The 19,733-nt window shown below is 40.9% G+C and overlaps 1 protein-coding gene across 3 annotated transcripts in view; it reads right to left on the reverse strand.

Moving 5' to 3' along the window:
- The window catches only part of PDZRN3 (PDZ domain containing ring finger 3), a 245,759-nt gene that overhangs the window by 188,377 nt on the left and 37,649 nt on the right, over nt 1-19,733 (reverse strand). The window contains exon 1 of one of the 3 annotated variants that reach the window (XM_024355560.2): nt 1,639-6,889. The exons of the other annotated variants lie outside the window; for them this stretch is intronic. Coding sequence (XP_024211328.2) covers nt 1,639-1,650 — 12 coding nt within the window. The 5' untranslated portion in view covers nt 1,651-6,889. Of the gene's footprint in view, nt 1-1,638; nt 6,890-19,733 lie in introns of those variants that run through there. 3 annotated transcript variants of the gene reach the window in all.

The following is a 19,733-nucleotide window of genomic DNA, read 5'->3' on the forward strand; positions in this document are numbered from 1 at the left end:
CTCAAGCAGAACAAGAACAAGCATTGGAATTCCTTCTAATTCAAAGCCCACTGAATTAAAAAAAACTCCCCCAAAAGCAAGTCTTATTTATCTGCCAGACATGATTCAGAGAACTCTACACATATTGAAGTCTAAACCTGGTTCATTTGTAAAAATGTCCTTTTATAATAATCCTCATACCTCAAACAGCCTTCCTCCAGTCCATTTCCTACTGTTGGAACATAGGAACTCAATGATCAGCTTAGTCTTTAAAACTTAGCCTCTATCTCCCTTCCAAACATGTTAACAAAGGGTGTCTGGTGTGTCAGGCACCTCCCTAGGGCAACAGAAATACAACGATAGGGTCCTTGCCTTCATGGAGTTTATGTGTTTTTGTTCTAATGCTGGAGACAGACTAATCAATAAAATTAAATAATAATTACCATTTGAAAACCCAAGAAATAAAACTAGTGGCTAATGCGATAATGAAATAAATAAGGAGTTGAAGGGAAACCAGAGGTGGGAAAAGCAGTTTAACCTCCAATAGAGAAACCAGGCATGGCTTCTTTTGATAGGTAACAGACAAGCTACAAAGATAGGGGATTACGGATAAGAAGGAGCCAGCCAAGGGAGGAGCCATGTGAAGCCAGGAATCAAAAATAAATGGCTTCTTGGACCAAAGCCACAAGCCACCTCAGGGATCTCATCTGTAAAATGGTGCAGATCATCACTAACCTGTCTATCTCCCCAGAGCTAGATATGATAATGAACAGGAAAGTCTTTTTTTTTTCTTTTTAAATCAAGGTTAAAAGCCCTATAGTTATGTGCCTTTATTATAAATCTTCCCCTAAAAAAGCACGCGGCTTGAGTTGCTACAGAAATAGACACTCATTGCTGTCATGTTTCATACTGCATCTCTCAAGCAGTAAAATTAAAACTAGTTTTGACTTGAGAAGTTTTACAGCCTTTGAGATACCTGGAGATCCAAAGGGCTATGTCTCTAAACCGCAGCTGAGAGTTGCTCTCCTACAAAACTGTGGTAAATGCATGTCATTACTATAATGATCAACACAAATACACACCAAAACTACCTTCCAAATATCACCCATGTGAGACAGACCGATGTCAGCAGGGGATTCCCAGGCAACCCACTTGATATGGTAGCACATGGCAGCAGAGGCAGCTTGGGACTTGCTGGCCAACAACCAAACTCTGTTTGTGGCATACTCTTTTTATAGCCCTACCTTCTAATACATGATATTTGCTACACGATTATCTAAAAATTAAATAATCAGCCACAGCACTAGGAGGAAAGTAAAATCCTGGGATTAAAACAGGTGATATGCATATCCCAAGGCAACACAGTGGCCCAGGTTTATGCTGTAACTGTGTCTATTTGATTCGCGGAAGCCAGACCTACAGTCTTTAAGAGAGATTTGCACTGTAGCAGGGAAGGATAACTGAAATGATAGAGCCTTGCTGAAATTGTTGTTCTGCCCTTTATCTCTCAGGAGGTAGGTATCATTATTCTCATTTCTAGATGAAAAAACTGAGGTCCTATGAAGTAAAATAACTGGCCCAAAGTATGTGCTGCAGCTGAACTTTGAACCCAGCTCACCTATTCTAAATCACACACCCCTTTTCATCACATTGCCTCACCTGGTTAATCATGTTTGATTCTTCTTTACTCTTTGATTCATCAGGAGGAATCAGATTTCTGAAGGTCCTTCATAAATACTTCACTCTGCAAAGATGAACAAGAGGAGCCCGAAGAATGTCGTATGAAATGAAGACTGAGATACTGAGATTCTCTCAAAACAGCCTCAGGTGAACCAGCAGAATAAGCAGGTTAATAATCTTTAGTGAGGAGGCTGGGAGGGAGGGGGCCACATGTGTGCCGCATACCTGTACAAGAGTACATATTTCCTGTCTCTTCCATGTCACGTTCTCTTAAGCCCCGAGGCGTCTACACTGACAATTTCCACTGCACAGAATGCCTTTCTCCTCTTCTCTGCAATGAGATCAGCTGCTCCTCAGTGAAGCTTTCTCAGAAGCCTCCCACCCCCACACCCGCACACACATTGACAGACACAGAGGACAGACAGCCCTGTGCCAAACCTCAGCCCTGTGTCTGGGGTCTTCTCCAGGCAGGACCTGAGGTTACCTTTCTCTTCCTCCCTAGTGCTTAGCACAGTGCCTTGGTTCAAACATGCACTCACTGAGCCTGCCCCTGGCCAAAGGGCCAGGCGCTGGGCTGGACTAGGGCTGGCAGTGGTGAAGAGAAGGAACTCTCGAGGGGTTGAGAACAGGGGCTCTGAGTGACCTGATATCTACCTGCTGTGCCATCTTGGCCATCTCTTAAACACTGTGCCTTGGTTTCATCATCTGTAAATGGAAATGACAGTCCTGCTTGCCCCCTCACAGGGCTGTTTTTAGGATAAAAGGCAGGAGGCAGACAGGAGTTGGGTGACACTGATTCCTGAGAGGGGGTGAGAAAATGATGCCATTTCAGCCTTTAGCTTTCTATTATTTTCTGTTCTCTTACCCTGCTTCATTTTTCTTCCAAGCCCTTATACTACCCCGCTGACACATTATATATTTGGTCTCGCTTACTGCCTGGCTCTGTCCTACTAGGATTAAGCAGCATGAAGGCAGGACTCTTGTTTTCTTCTCTGCTGTGTATTGGCACCAAGGACAACAATGGGCATGTAGAAGGTCTCAAATATTTCTCAAATGAATGAATGAATGAATGAATGAAAAAACAAATAAATGAATGACAAAACAAACGAATACTGACTAACTTATGAGGCATACATCTAGAAGAGACAACGAATGTTAACAAAATGTGAGACTATGAACTGCTATTTTATGGCAATAATTACCGGCATATTTCACTTGCTTTTGTACTGGCCAAAAAGTAAAGGCTGCGTATGAATACAATTCTTGAATTGATTTTTGGTGTTCTGCTATGTGGCACAGGAATCCTCACACCTGCACCTGACATATCCCCAGATATGTAATAAATGCGGCATTAACCCACATGCTCACTTACTGATGGGATTATGCATTCATAGAGTCCTCTAAAAGAGAAGGAATCCTCTCTAAGATAATCTATTGCTCCAATTGACCGGCTGCCTAGATTCAGGTTTCCTCAAAAGCTAGCCCTTGATTTTGACTGATCCGGGAGCAGAGCCTTCCCATCTACAAGGAAGCATCAATGGTGGCCTGTATGAGCCCCCATCCATGTGGCAATGTATCAGGTTTCCAGCAGCACAAAGAGGAGGAGGAGGAGAAGGAGGATGAAGGTGCCCAGGAGGTCCCCAGACTCTATAACCCCTCCCTGGACTCGTGCCTTCCAAGAGGTTCCTAAAAAGTCTCTTAAGGTATTAGTTTTGTTCTTGCCCTTAACATCCTATAAATACATCTGCTTTTGCTTGCTCTCATCTACCTGGCTGTGGGCAGAAGAAAACTTGTGCACAAGATAAAGAGAAGAGAAAGATTGTGATTTTTATCACCATCATAGCTACCATGAAAGCCCTACATTAAAAAGCATGATTATATGCTGCTCAGTGTATGGACTAAGTTTTTCAAGATTCAGTTTTACAAAAATATACCTTAACTATGGTTTTCCTCCAAATGAGATTAAAACATTTCAGTCAACAACATACAATCTCAGTCTTATTGTACTTTCTCTACCATGTTTTCCATAAAATTACATGCCCTGGAGTGCTTTTATTTTTCCTATTTTTAAAAGGTCTTTGTATCCCTTTTTTCTCAATATCCAGTGGTGAGAACAGTGATTTATCACCTGCCACACTCCCGCTATTCAGTATTCCCACCATAAATCGTGCCTTTGTGACAAAACCCTTATCTTCAAAAACAGATAGCATCAACCATTACTGCTTTTTATGTCAATGTCCTTTTATTTCAGAATGACTCTGTTTTCATTATAGATCCTTAAACATATTAGCAGAAGACACATTCGCAGCAAATGCCTTCAGTGAGGGGCAGTCCAGCTGTAGTCACATTCTCACTTCTAAAGCAAGGGTAAAATCCTTAAGTAAACACGTTCCACAGGGGCCGTGCTAAAGTACATTTTTCAAAGACCAATGCCATTTGGTTGAAGTCAGCTCCAGAGGGCCACATACCTTTTCAATCAAAGCTGCAGCTGCCGGGGTGAGAGTCCTGCCCCCAGAGAAGAGCCTGGAGACCTCTACCTTTATCTCCCCTGAGCAGGCGGCCCTCACCTCATCAACAGACTGCTCCAAGAGGTGACCTCTAAGACGGCTGCTCAGAACCGGAAGAGCAGAAGCGGCAGTGAGATGGAAGCTGGTGTGGTCACAAATGTGTCCCGAGCACTGTTTTGAAAAAACAGGAACATACTTTCCACTCACTCCAATCCTCGGGCTGGGAAACGGCAGGGTAAAGAATGGAACATGGCATTGGGTTTAGAAAAAATTTCCTAGGCAATTTTGTACTTAACTTGAGCAAGGGACAGTATGATACTTTTTAGAAATCTAATCAGGTTTGTGACAACAAAATGTTGATTCAGTGCAAAAAAAGGTCTTAAAAATCATTTCATTTGGTACCTTTCTTTTAAAGAAAAGCAAGCTGGAGTGAATAGGTAGAATTCAGGTGTCCAAAGTCATTCTTGTTTCAAATTCTATTGTAAAATATTGATAAAAATAAACCATTAAATCTATTTGCCCAGGCTGTGAATTTGCTAAGTTTTGACCCATTTAATGTGTGGCCACACGGATTGATTTTCTTCCTTTATCTCTTATCCCTCTTTCAGAGATTTTAATAAGCTCTTCCAAAGTAACAAAGTTCATGTGGTTAAACTGCTAGCTGCTAATTCAGTTTTATGGAAATCCAATGCTGTGTTCTATTCCAGTATACTCTAAGTTGACATAAAAAAGTCCTGGATCGATTCATCACAGTGCTTAGAAATGTCATTAGCATCCATTGGTTCCTTGGAGTGTATTCCTCTACCCTGGGCCTTCAAACTTCACATGTATGTCAGAAAACCAAGCTATCTGGGGATCTCTGTGTGAACAACTCCCATAAATCACACTGTACATTCCAGGTGTCAGGGTGCATATAATTCAACCACAGTTGGTTGCGTCCTGGTTCCAAGCACACCTGAGTCACTGCAAGCAGTGGGACAGCAGTACAAAAAAGGAGCAGCACTGTCCAGAGACAGCAACAAATCAGATACTCAGAGAAATAATTACATCAAGCCAAGAGGGATGAGGCAGAGGAAGTAGCTTTATTTTGCAAGAGTGCCCCCTCCCTTTTTCAATAAAAAAATGCAGATTCCCTCCTGCATTTGGGAAAACTATGCATATGTATCATTTGGATTTCAATGATTTAATGGGAAACTTGGAAAAAAATGTTGGAATTTTGAAAAGATGGCTCCGGGAGCAGTTAGGCTGGAGACCTGAGATAAAGTGAGGAAATAACACACAACTCATTAGCAAAAGGGAGGTTTTAGGCTCTTTTGTGTCCCACAGTGTGCCGGAATTAAGGCTTATCTCAGAGCCTCTAATAAGATACAGAGGTTGGTTGTTGATAGTTGACTGGAAACCAGGGGTCATCTGTTGAAATGCTGATCTGTCTTACCTGTCCCAAGGGCCTCTCTGAGGTCCTACAGTGACCCTCTCTGGCAAGACAAGACCCCAGAACATATTAAGGTAGGACCCCAGAGCAGATCAACAGCTAGGCAAGATCTCCAGGGCCTTCAGTTGCCAGGGAAAGACAGAGTATATATAAAGCACCCAGAATCATATGTTCTTGTTACAGACTGTAGCAAGTGACAATCTGCAATGTGGCATCTGGGAAGACGAGGAGGCAAAGTGAGGGGCAGAGTGTCCTCTAAGATGAAATCTAGCCGCAAAGCCAGAGCTATATTTAAGCAGTAGAACTTTCTAGCAGAGGTTAACACACCTCACTCACCAGCTCATATTTGTCCCACCACCTGTTTTATTAAATAAAGTTTTACTGGAACAAAGCCATGCTCATCCAGTTACATATTGCCTGTAACTGCTTTCACACTACAATGGCAGAGTTGAGTAGCTGCAACAGAGACTGCATGACCCCCAAAGCGAAAACATTTACTATCTGGCTCTTCACAGGAAAAGTTTGCCAACCCCCGTTCTATGGTAATACCTCAGTTGTAAAAGGTGAGCGTCAGAGATGGTTTTCATTTTTCCCAATCTATGCAAGTCCACCAAAAATACTTTAGCAGGCTTTAAAAATAGCCACACACACAAATACATACACACATATACATATACATATACATACACATACACATATACATATACATATACGGTCCTTACCATAGTCCGCTCTAAACATTAACCCATATTGTACCACTTTAAAAAAAATTCACAGCAAATATAGGAGGGTGTTTCTATCCCATTCAAGATAAGCTGGCCAAGTTTGCCTTGCCATATATGCAAACTTCTAGCTGCCTGGAAAAGCATGCAGCTAGCTTCTTAGTACATCCTCTGGACATGAGTGGTTTGCAGGAGGCAAGAAGGCCTGACATTAAAAGGGCAAATACCCTTTATTCTAACATCACAGAGAAGTAACAGTTGTCAGGATTAATGAGGGGGCTCTCGCCCTGTCCGATATCTGACACTCAGCCTACAAAGGGAAAAAATGTCAAACATCAATTATCTTCTAAAGCTAAAGGCTGTCCTCTAAGTACACTCTAACCCCTCTCTTGGAGCCTCTTGACTGCTAATCTTCTCACCATCAAGAGAACTTGCCCCAAGATAAAACCAAACTGAGTACTTGACCATGGTAATTAGGCAGAGTGAGCTGGTATAGCTGAGAAATCCTTCTTAGCCACTCCCCTCACAACACTTCTTTAAAAACAGAAATAAAGTCAATGAGTTCACAGGAAGAAGCACTTTTTTTTGGCTGGGGGTGGGGGGGGTGGGGGGGGGGTGGGGAGGGCAGAAATGGAGTCTCACTCTGTTGTCCAGGTTGGAAGGCACTGGTGCAACCTCAGCTCACTGCAACCTCCACCTCCCGTGTTCAAGCAATTCTCTTGCCTCAGCCTCCCAAGTAGCTGGGATTACAGGAGCCTACCACCACGCCGGGCTAATTTTTGTACTTTTAGTAGAGATGGGGTTTCTCCATATTGGTCAGGCTGGTCTCAAACTCCTGACTTCAAGTGATTCGCCCGCCTTGGCCTCCCAAAGGGGGAACAAGCACTTTTAATACAGCAAAATTAGCCAAAAGGCAGAAACCAGTATCGACTAAATCTAAAAGATAAGAAGGTGCTTTTTACAACAAATTCAACTTCCCCCCTCATCTAGCCCCTTTCCGTCTCTGGCAGTTCAGCCCTGTGCTAAACAATCCCTTCATTTACAGCACAGTCCTATTGGAGCATGCTGTCAAATATAACCGAGTTTTATATCTCTCAGCTCACCAAAGGGCTTGATAAGGTGTCATTCCTTTGAAGTGTTGTACAAGAGAGCAAAGTGATGTTTTGTTTTTTAAAAATAAAAAAGTTAGTAAGTTAATACAGCAGAAAATCCCCAAGCTCTAAAGGATTTCATGTTTATCACAAAAATTAGTATTTCTGTAATTCAACATGGTCGCCTAAAGAAGTAATGAACGTAAGCAGCATTATACTGTACTGACAAGGAAGAACAGGGGTTTATAATTACACAGGTACTTCTTGAGAAGTTCACAAATAACTATAGAGCAAATACAGTATGTGTGTTTTTTGCAGTTCACGTCGGTGCCTGGAACCTGGAAAAGCCATCCTTGCATGACCAACTCCACTGCACTACCTTATCCCTCCCAGAAGGTTCAGAGACCCCATTTTCAAGGCAAATCTCCTTTCCAAACTAACATGTGCCACAAGCTCAGTGAAGCACCACACAAGAAGAAGTTGCTCCAAGAAGCCTCATCTCATCTTTTTCTCCCAGAATTTGATCAAACACAGTGAACTTCTCAAGTAGAAACGTGAGAAACAGCAGTCAAATTGAATAGAAAGTTAACTATCAAATTTCATAATGTTTACTTTACAGTTGGGACAAAAATGTGAGCTGTGCTTAAAAAATGCTTATAGACAAATGTGAACTTTATCTGAGAAAGTTCGGAAGAAGAAAGAGAAGGGCATTATAGAAAGAACCTGCATTGTGTTGTAGAGACGACAAATGAAGACTGGCTCTAGTCCCAACTCTGCAGCCATCAGATGACAGAATGGGAACAGGTTCTTCAGCTCTGTATGCCTGTTTTCTCATTAGACAAACAGGAGACCAAATTAACTGATCCCTGAGTTTTTAAATTTTTCCTATGATTCTTTATGGTGATCAAACCAATTTTTGTATATTACCTAAGCAGTAAGCCTCTTAACAAATGTATATTTGACTGCCAAAACTTAGAGTCACACAATTTGAAAGTTCAGGAGAAATATCATAGAAAGAGAGACACAGAGGGGCAGAGGGATGAGGAAAGAAGGACAGAAGAAAAAGAGAGAAAACTCAAGCGAAGTCATCTTCTGTTATGTTGCTATCATTCTGCAGGGAGTCATTATATGTCCTTTGGAAGAAATGATGCACATGCATGCATACTCTCTCTCACACACACACATATACACAGTGGCATACGGAGCTGCCTATTTTCTGCCAACTTCTTTCCTTTACCCTCCACTACCCCAAACTGAGGAAATGAGCTCTATCCAGTGTTAAGGATGGGAGAATAAGGTCTAAATTGAGATGGATTAAAATAACACAGTTTAGATATATGATTAGAGGTGTTACCCAAAGCCATTCAAAACTAAAGCTGATATAAAGCTGATATACGTGATATAGGCCGAGTGAAACTGCATCCTCAAGACCTAAGATGCCTTGTGTCCCATAATCAATCTACGAGTCAAGACAACTGCTAGTGTTTCTAGGTTCCAGTGTGCCAAAGAAGAATGCCATAGCCTGACTTTAGCAGGGACTTTACATGTACTTTTTCTTTCTGTATAAAAAAAAATCAGTGATCCCAGCTATATAAAAGGTAGAGAAACAAGTTTTCAGGGTGATGCAAGTAGAATTCTAAGTCCCCCCAAGTACTAGGAAATTTATCTTTTCAAGACAAGCATCACCACCAAACACAAGTTTCTTAAAGAGCCTGGTGAAATCATCCAACTTTTGCCTTTTTCAATTTTGCATGATTGAACTCACTGCCTAAATACACTTGTTGATAGACATGAATATCTACCCTGTGTGCTAAAAAAGTGGGACTTTACAGAACTGTCATCTTGTTGGTGTGTGTTACTATACATTTAGAGTTATAGACAAAGAAGTCAAAGTCTTAGAGATAAGTGAAATTTCTGGAGAAACAATGAGACTAAATTAGAATAAGTAAAAAAAAATAACACATTAAATCAAGCACAACCCACATTCTCAAGACACTTATTTTCAATGCTTCTATTAGCACTGATTACAGGGTTGTCAAAACATTCATTTTTGCTGACCTTAATCTGCAATGTGATGTGATGTTTTGGGACATAACTAAATTAATACTTTTCTAAATGGAGTCGCTCACTCATGCATGGTTGATGAATCATTCTATAAGAGGTCAATTTCATTCATTCATTCTAGCAAAGAGGGTTTTTCCCAGCTTTCAAACCCAAATTGAGTGCTTGGTATAATGTCTTTCCAAAAGCAACTTTTCAGAACGATGAATCTAGAGGAAAGCTTGATAAACCCAAGGGATGAGAAACCCTTACATGACTAGCTTCTGCTGTGACTGGATCTCTGTGGAAAGTTCTACTCATGCTCCCTTTACTCACTTATGTTTTACATTGCAACCCCACACGTAATCAGAGACGCAGATGTTTGTGATGACTAGGATTAATAAATAACAAGAGTCCTTGGTACCTGGGGAATCCATGCTAAGTGCATTGTGTGCCATATCTCATTTCCTCCTCCTGTCAGAGAGTTTCCCTTTTTCCACCCTGCTCTCTGTCCCCAGGGAGGATACCTTGTATAGAATGGTTCTCTGGTCTCCCTCACTCCCTGGCTTCTAGCTGGGACCAGTCAATGGGGCACAGCAGAGGAAAACCAAGGGAGAGAGGAGAAATGCGCCCTAGATTTGTGCCCCGCCCCAAAGTTTCTTCCTGTGGGATGTCTCTTGATAGCACTCTCTCCAGAGTGCACAGCTCCTGTCTGGACAGCCCTCTTTACAGACTGCCTTTCTTCTAGGTTCTGGTACCTCCTTCCACTCCTGCCCTTCAAGCCAAAGGCCGGTCACAGCATTGCTACTAGCCCAGTTACTGCCCTATGCTCTTCTTCCTGTACCCCAGAGTTTAATGGACTATGGCCCTGGAGCCAGATCCAGCCCAAAGCCTGTTTTTGTGAATCATATTACTGGAAGACACACCTGTTTGTTTAGGTACTGTCCATGGTTGCTTTCCCTCTAGAGCAACAGAGTTGAATGGTTGAAGCAAACGCCACATGGCCTGCAAGGCTGAAAATATTTACCATCCGGCCCTTTACAGAAGTTTGCTGATCTCTGTCCTACACTCTTCTCATATCCTTGAAAATCGTCCTTTTACTAAACTCTCTGATGGATCCTATCTTAAGTGTACCATTTGTTTACTACTGGGATCCTTTATGATATGGTCTTGGACCATTCTTTTTTTTTTTTTTTTTGAGATGGAGTCTCGCTCTGTTGCCCAGGCTGGAGTGCGAGTGCAGTGGCACGATCTCAGCTCACTACAAGCTCCACCTCCCAGGTCCACGCGATTCTCCTGCCTCAGTCTCCGAGTAGCTGGGACTACAGGCGCCCGCCACCATGCTTGGCTAATTTTTTGTATTTTTTTATTAGAGATGGGGTTTCACCGTGTTAGCCAGGATGGTCTCGATCTCCTGACCTCGTGATCCGCCAGCCTTGGCCTCCCAAAGTGCTGGGATTACAGGTGTGAGCCACCGCGCCCGGCCGACCATTCTTTCAAGGTACCTTTAGTTACTATAACTGTTCCCATTACATAGGGGAAAAGGAAATTAAAGATTCCTTTAGGACAAAATGTTTTGATGAAAAGGAAAGGGAGAATGAGTGACAAAAAGTAAAAGCCTGGCAAGAAGGGGTAGAAAGAGAGAGATTGATTGATTTTATGGGTAAAGTGTTAAAAATCTGTCAATACACTGGGGATCCACAGGATTTCTTTCTTATTTCAAAGATAAATTAATAGGAGCCATTAATCCAAGTTTGCTTTAGGGACCAATGAGGAACCTGCCCCCCTTTCTGCTTGGATATGAGAAATGTGAACATTTCAGTTAATGAAGTGGAAAGAGTTTAGGACAGAAGTATTTCTCCATTCTTGAACTGTGTGAAAAATTACGTAGGCACTTGGTTTGCTAAAAGAGTATTACATGGTTAAACACAGTTCCTCTTAGCCGGTCCCTACTCCCTAGACTTTTAAAATTACCTCAGTAATATCTGAAGACAAAAATTTTCCAAGGTGCACTGATTTTGGAAGGTCCTTGCTTTGGTCTGAATGTTGGTGTCCCCATCAAATTCATATGTTGGACTCTAATACCCAACGTGATAGTACTAAGAGGTGGGGTCTTGGGGAGGTGGTTAAGTCATGAGGGTTCTACCCTTGGGACTAGGATTAGCACCCTTTCAAAAGAGGATCAAGGGAGCTCCCTTGCCCCTTTCACCATGTGAGGAGAAAGCAAGAAGGTACCATCTTTGATGCAGACAGCCTTTACTAAACATTGAATATGTCAGCACCTTGACCTTGAACTTCCCAGCCTCCAGAACTATGAACAGTAAATTTCTGTTGTGTATAAATTACCCAGTTTAAGGCATTTTATTATAACAACCTACGTAGATAAAAGGTAGTCCTACTCTGTGGGGTCTAAGGCCAATAAACAGCTGCTGCTAGATAATCATAAAGAGTAATCAATTTGAGTTACCAGTTATTTAGCGTGTTAGATATGCCAAGGCCCTTACAAATACTTTACACTGTTTTTTAATTTACAGATTCCAACAAACTTATTTTAAAATTACTACTATGATTTCCATATTTTGGATGAGAACATGGAGGTCGATAGGTATTGAGAATTAGCCCACATTTGTAAACGACAGGGACTACACTTTAACGAGCTCTTCTGAATGTGGCACACTGCAAGTTGCCCCTGTGTAAGAGTGAATTTCACTCTGAGAGAAGAAGTCCGCCACTGAGGATCTGACTGTAATAAGGGTGCAACTGAGAGGTTATTTTGTAAATCACGGCACCACTGTTGAGGTTTGCTCCATGGGATCTATCCCATTATGTATGGAGTGTCTGTGTGTGTGTGTATATATATATATTTATATGGGGTCATATTTACATAATATTTAGACTAAGCTCCTTCAGACCTATACAGAAAAATGTGTAAGTTCAAATCTCAGGTCCCGATGAACTTAACCCATGAAAGGAAGGCCTTTCACATCCCCATGAAGTCTCCACCTATCATTTCCATGTTATTTGGTACCTCAGACTCCCAAGTCTCCATATTCTGTAAAGTGCTCCTATGGGTGTTGATTTATTCAGCTGAAAAACTGAAAATCCATTTTAGGATTGAGTTGATCTTGACTGAGGAAAAATATCAATTTTCAGAGCTTTGTCTAGGACCCTGCAAAGAACTTAAGAATTCTTAACAGACGTTCATGAATGGTCCCAAGGAGTCCACAAGTCCCATGAAATTGTATGTATACAAGTGAGAGGGAGAGAGGATGAGAGCCTCCGAGAATGTAAATTTTTTGGCATGAAGATCCATAACTTTCCTCAGATCCTTATGGGGTTCTGTCTTCCCCAAACCACAAAGAATCTGAGCTGAGAGATAACGCAGGCCTCTTGTCTGTTGTGCAGCCAGCTCTCACAGCCATGCTGGCTTAGCCAGAGAGGCAAACACGCCAGCATCTTCCCTGCTCTTCTGAATTCTCTCAAGTGTAGAGTGTTTCCCATTACTCTTTGCATTATGCCTTACCGACTCAAAGTGATCCTGTGATGTCACCAGGCGCTATTTCCTACAGATGGGAACTTGACATAAAGAGGAGAAGGCTGCACTGGCCTCCATCCAAATGGTTTAGTGACTCAAGTAACAACAGAGCCTCTTCTGTGGCTGGACCTGTTTCACCTGTGAGGCAATTTCTTGACATCCAGCCTAAGACTCAAAATAGGGTTTTTATTTAACCTTGACTTGTTTGCCTACAAAAAATGCATATGGACCTTTTCCTATACCTCTCTGGACATCTGTGACTGAGTAATTCTGCCTAAATGACTATGTTTTGTGTTACTGCTATTTTCCCAGAGTGTGGCTTCAATTGCGTCTTGCTTTATAACAATAAAATCTACCTCAAACTAATTCTGAAATACAATGCAGCTGCCTTTGCTGTATCCAGTTAACAACTTTGACATAACAAAGAAGCAACAAGCAACAGATTTTATTTCAGTAAAATGTCCCTTTTTGGGGAGGAGGGATACATTTTGGAGTTTGAGGTTTACTCAAATGTAAATTTCTAAAGTTCAGATGTACTCCTACATAAGAAGAACAGACCTATGAAAAAGCATAAGCAACATTCCTTTTGGAGTTTTCATGGAAAGAATCACCTGTGTGTGAGAGCAGCTTTCTCTCAAAGAGAACTGATGGTTTGCTTATGATGTTTTTTATTTTTCCTCATATTTTAAAACACACTAAACACTCCCCATGCTGTGAACATACACACTCAACTATGTTATGTTTGTCTTTGAATAAACATGACTCTACTTTTGGAAGACACATCTTTCAATAACCAGCCTTGGAATTTGTGTGGGTATGTCTGTGTGTGGGTGTGAACGCATGATTTAGTTATTTATATTTTAAGATTTCGTTTCTATTTTATTTAAGATTTCTGATTATAAAGAAATATCTGCTTATTGTGGAAAATACAATTTTAAAAACTGTATGAGTGTATGTTATACATTCAACTTCTTGGAGTCCGAGTCCCAGGACTATAGGAAATGGGTAGAGGGACATTATTACAGTACTGCTTGTAGGTCCAAAAAAATGCAGAACAATTTATGGCTCTGTCAATGGAACTGTCACTGAATAAAGTGGACTCACACTCATATGATGCAACATCATGCATTTATTAAAACCAGTAAGTTATATTTGTATCTACTGATGGAATGGGCACAATATGCTATTACAGAAAACATGTTGGAAAATGAGCACAGGAGGGTTGCTTCTGTGTAAAGACAATGATTAAAAAAAAAAAAGGCTGAACATGGTGGCTCACATCTGTAATCCCAGCACTTTGGGAGTCCAGGGCAAGCAGATAGCTTGAGCTCAGGAGTTCAAGAACAGCCTGGGTAACATGGAGAAACCCCATCTCTACAAAACATACAAGAAATTAGCTGTGTGTGGTGGCACGTGCCTGTGGTACCAGCTACCCAGGAGGCTGATGTGGGAGGATCACTTGAGCCCAGGAGGTTGAGGCTGCACTGAACCGAGATCACACCACTGCACTCCAGCCTGGGTGACAGAATGAGACCCTGTCTCAAAAAAGAAAAGAAAAACTGACATCTCATATGTGTACATGTGTTTCTATTTTGTATAATCATGAAGAAGGCTATGGAAGGCTTTGTGCTGGGCTGCAAACTGCTTACCTCAGGGTATGGGAAGAAGAAAAGGAGAGGAAGGCACATGGAGATTTGTCTTTTTTTATTTTAAAATGTCTGTTGTTTCAATGATTGTGGCAACTCCACAAAACATTTTAATTTGGGGGATGGTGCATTCAATAAAATATTTCTTTTAAAGAAAATGAACTATACATTATAGTACAAAAATCTCAGAAACCACTCCACTCACCAAGACAGGCCACTGCTGGCAACTTGCTGTGTACAAATTCTCATTACTTCCTATACGTATACTAACAAAAATAAATTTTAAAACAAAATGTATATTATATATATATATATACAGTTGGCTAAATGTTTTTATGATGATTATTGTTTATACACACACAGTTTTGTATATAGTTGTTCACTCGAAGAGGCTCCAACAACTTAATGAGGCTCCAACTATCCACTGGCATGGGATCTGGCTGGACAGAAATGTGGCATAAAGGAAAGCACACAGAGCCAGATATGGATTTGGATCCTGTCATCCACAATGGTCAGCTGTGTGACCTCTGAGAAGGCACTTACCCCGCGTCTCAGTGGTGTCACTTGTAAAATGAGAATGATACTATGTATTATTGCAGTGTTGTGAGGACAATGAAATGAAATAGCACATTAGGAAACAGCCCATTCCTCCAATAGACACAGATATAACTCACAGGTTTTAATAAATGCATACTATTTCATCACAGGGATGTGACCCCAGCTTATTCAGTGATACTTCTATTGATATATAGCCTTACATTTTTTGCATTTTTTGGACCAACTCACTGCCTGAGCTCATTGTGTATGTACTCAACTGCATACAGGAGCCACTCAACAATGGAAACTATCAATAATCACAATGTGATAATGTCACTGAGGACTTGCTACGTACTAAGAACTCTTCTAACAGCCCCTAACATCTTAAGATCTATTAATTCATTTAAATCAGCACACCTACCTTATGAGATAGAAACTGTCGTGTTCATTTTTCAGGCAAGAACATGAAGGTCCAGAAAATTTAAGGAACTAGCCCAAGGCTACGTAGCAAAAATATCAGAGCTGGGATGCAAACCCACACAGCTAGCTTACCCTTATCCACTATACATACTGCTGCTCAATGCTACGACTGAGGTAGAATTTTATGGAAGTAAATTCTTCCTACATAAGCACTTCTATGAATCATGTAATAACAGATTAACTATATGGCGAAAATAGCCTCAGGCTAGCAGTTGATATTCTCAGCACTGGTTTCGAGACCTTTTCACCTGGGAACATATGCATGAACTCCACTAGATACCCAACACTAGCCCACTGTGATATTCTGCACCCTCCTCCCATTCTCCCTATGTGTCCATCTGGTCACGCTCTGCCAAGGAAACATGGCAGCCATAAGCACCTTCAGGACCCAAAACAAAATTTAACAACAGGAAGGGAGAAAACTCCGCAAGTAAAATAGGACAGGATGGCCTCTGGTCTGTACTCACCTAAAACCACAGTACCTCACACAATCTGTCACTGTAGGAGTCCACCCTCAAGGTGGCCAACTTATGACAGCAAATAGCTCACAAACGTATGATGGAAGGACTGATCCCACTTTAGACTCTGCTCACAGGAATGCCATGACCAGCTTATTAAACCTACTAGGCAACCCTAACATCAAGCAAAAATGGCTTATTTCCAATCTCCAGAGACATTCAGCAAGGTGTCTACCACCACTTTCAGTATTCCCTAAATTAAATGAAAATGGCATTTTAGTTTCCTTAAATAAGGTCTAAATGATGTCAAGTTCTAACTTTGTCTCCTAGGTGGTCTGTAACATGAAGCCACCAACAATTAGCTTTATGCTTTCCCTTCCAATGCCAGGGCAGTTCTCTTCTCTCTCTGACAAGGCCAGGACATTCCCTCTGTCTAGTGTGGTAAATGAGGGGAGGAAAAAAAAAAGGAAAAAAAAAAGCAGGCCATTTATAACTTGCGACTTTTACTTCAATGCTCTTAATGAGCAGAATCTGGCATCCTTGTTACAGGAGCATCTTCCAAGATTGCTACTGAACTTTAGGTGGCACAGGGGTTAAGTTAGGAAGGAAAGGAAAAAAAATGATCAATAGAGAAGAATAACCACTTCCATCCAGGAAACAGGATAATGACAGACAGACCCTTTCACTTTGGAGTTGAACTTGAGTGCTAAAAACAAGTTTTGTCCAACTAAGTGGCTACATTTCCAGCACAAGTTAAGTGGTGCTTCATTTAATGGTGTGTGTGTGTGTGTGTGTGTGTGTGTGTGTGTGTGTGTGTGTATGCATATGCATTGTGGATAAGAAAATAAAAGCTGATTTAGAAAACAGAGAAAATATTAATTAAATTTAATAAAACTACCTAGTTTTTTGTTTGTTTTAAAGTCACTTGTAACAGTTATTTTGATTCCTCTAGTGTTCTGATTTAGATTCTAGTATTACTATGGTATGTCCTTAACAGCATTCCATGGCAGTCTCTCTAAATACAAAAGCTATGTTGCATTCTATCGTTAATATGTTCATTCTTGTTAGAATACCAAGCTAAGCAAAATGCTACATTAAATGCACTCAAAATTACCAATATATTTTGACATAAGCAGCTAAGTATGCAGAGAGCTTATCACTATCTTTTTAACTTTTGTAATTGGGATATCACCCACTAAAAACGTCCATTTGAATGACTTCTGCCATCTAACACTCCAAAAGGACAAAGAAACTGCACTGGTTTTATCTTCTCCTTTACTCCTTTAGAAATCTTTAAAAAAATTTTTTTTTCAAAATAAACTATTTTAATGTGAGTCCAGGCTGCCTCCACTTTGAAGAGATAACATTTCAGCTTTAAATTGGCTGGCATATAAACACATAAGCAGATGCCCCACTAACTCTAAACAATTTTAGTTTCCTTTCTTGGCTGAGTGTTTAAAGCAAAAACTAAGATAGCTGCCCTTAGTTTTACCATTTTAAAGTTTAGGAATTCAAGTTTTAAAGTTTCTTAGCAAATGATATTAGAAAAACAGATCAGAAATGTCTATTAGGAAGTTTCTATTTGGTCTCTTCATTTATATTAAGATTTACATTGTGTTCAGCATAATTTTCATTCTATGAGAATATTCCTCTATTTTCAGCTTGTCACATTTTCTCACTAGTTCAGCACAGAACACAAATCAACATTTTGGCAGATAGCTAACAATAAAAAGGTAAAGTAAATCTGTTTACTACAATAGGCTTTAAACATCATCTTCTTCATCAAAGCAAGGTTGTGGCCTGGTGGTAGGAAGCCATGAAGACCTTTCTCAAGGCCTTTGCTTAATGCCCTCATTTGCATCCACCCCTTTGCCGCACCCCCACACCCCCAGAAACCCTCAGAAAGTTCCACTGTGTTTTATTGCTTCACTGAGAATTCAGTTTAATTAAGCAGCTGTGGCAAAGCAATTATTTCCTGGAAGATGGATGGAAATTCTGTGACAACAACAGTGACTAAACTTCCATCGAAGAAATGGCACACTCAAAATAGGTGTCAGCAAAGGCATCTTCCAGAACTTAGTTGCTACTGATTTTATGTTGCCAAAACGGGTTTTGACAGGCAGATAAGATCCAAGTCATTGAAGGAAGACAGGACAAAGGTGACCAATGTTAAATATTTTCCAAAAATGGTGGCAAAGCTGGCACCTTCATAAGCAAAAAGCACAACTGCTAAAGGAAACTTACACTGTCTTGCATGGAACCAGTTAACCAGAAATAACACAATTTCCTAAGTCTTATTGTTAAACAGGACTAAGAAAAAGGTTTACTTGAAATACAAATACTGGAATTCATAAATGCAGATTTTTAAAGTTCAGATTTTACAAAACCCAATGTGGCATACCAAAAATTAAACTCCTAATTTTCTTATGATACCATTATATTTATATTTTTTAAAAAGAGCAAAATCAGGGATTCCTCACGATTTCTCTCTGGCAACCCCATTCATTCCCCTGCTTCTAAATAAAGGAACTCTTTACTCCTAAATTCCTCCTGGCACTGGGAGAGATATCTATTTTAACCCGCTGCTATTCCTGTATGGACAGCTGGCAGATTCCACCTGTCTGCAGGAGGTGTTGTCGAAGTATCAAATGTCCCCAAGGCCTCATGACATACTGTCACCTGCCCTGAATACTTCTAATGTTAGACTGCCTGCAGTTTTACCCTCAGAAGTTGATTGTGTGACTTGTACATCTATTTCGGAGTCAGGCAACACACATTTACTGATTGAATACTCTGTACCAGGCATGGTGCTAGTACTGAGAATATGCGGTGTGCAGAGCACAATCAATGTGTCCCTGCTCTCAAGAGCTTACACTCAAGCAGGGCCTTCCTTGATCTTTTCCTAACAAACTGCAAACCTCACAGGGACACTTCACCGGGGGGGTCTCAGAGATGCTGGATTCAGAGGCCTGTTTAGGTGTAACTTACTACCTTCCTACCAGAATCCAGAGTGCAGGCAATCACCACACATGCCACACAAAGCATCCCCATCAAACATCAAGCTGATACAAATCTCCTCAACTGGAGATGAAATTACCCTGCACACCAAAGCTACACACTTAAAAATGAGTTATGCCTCCAAAGGCTGGAGCTATGTCCCTTTGTGGTAAGTCTATGATGATGCAAACGACCACCAGTTAATGCCATCCAACTGCTGATGGAGTGCAGGGCCCATGAACTTTGCCTCAAATAAGAAGTTCATAAGTGGAAAGGTGACAGGAAGAGGAGATTATTTTTACAAATATAGTCTAATATCAAATTTGACTCCATTGTTTTTGCAACAGGTTTGATTTAGTTTTGCCATGAGCAGATCCAACAGACCACAGGGTACAATATCAGAAAGACATCTGCTGTTAACACGAAGGCACAGCCCTATCCTCCAAAGCAGAATGTTTTCAAACTGTGGGCCACTGCCCTTTAGTGAGCCATGAAATCAATGTAGTGAGTGGCAAATGGCATTAAAAGAAAAAGAATAAAATACCAATGCCAGACTACACTGTATGCAGTATGGGTAAATATCTCGCATGAAACTTTTTTCCATTTTTATACGTACATCCCAGGCCCAC

The sequence above is a fragment of the Pan troglodytes genome, chromosome 2 (assembly GCF_028858775.2).
Source record: "Pan troglodytes isolate AG18354 chromosome 2, NHGRI_mPanTro3-v2.0_pri, whole genome shotgun sequence".
Classification (NCBI taxonomy): Eukaryota; Metazoa; Chordata; class Mammalia; order Primates; family Hominidae; genus Pan; species Pan troglodytes.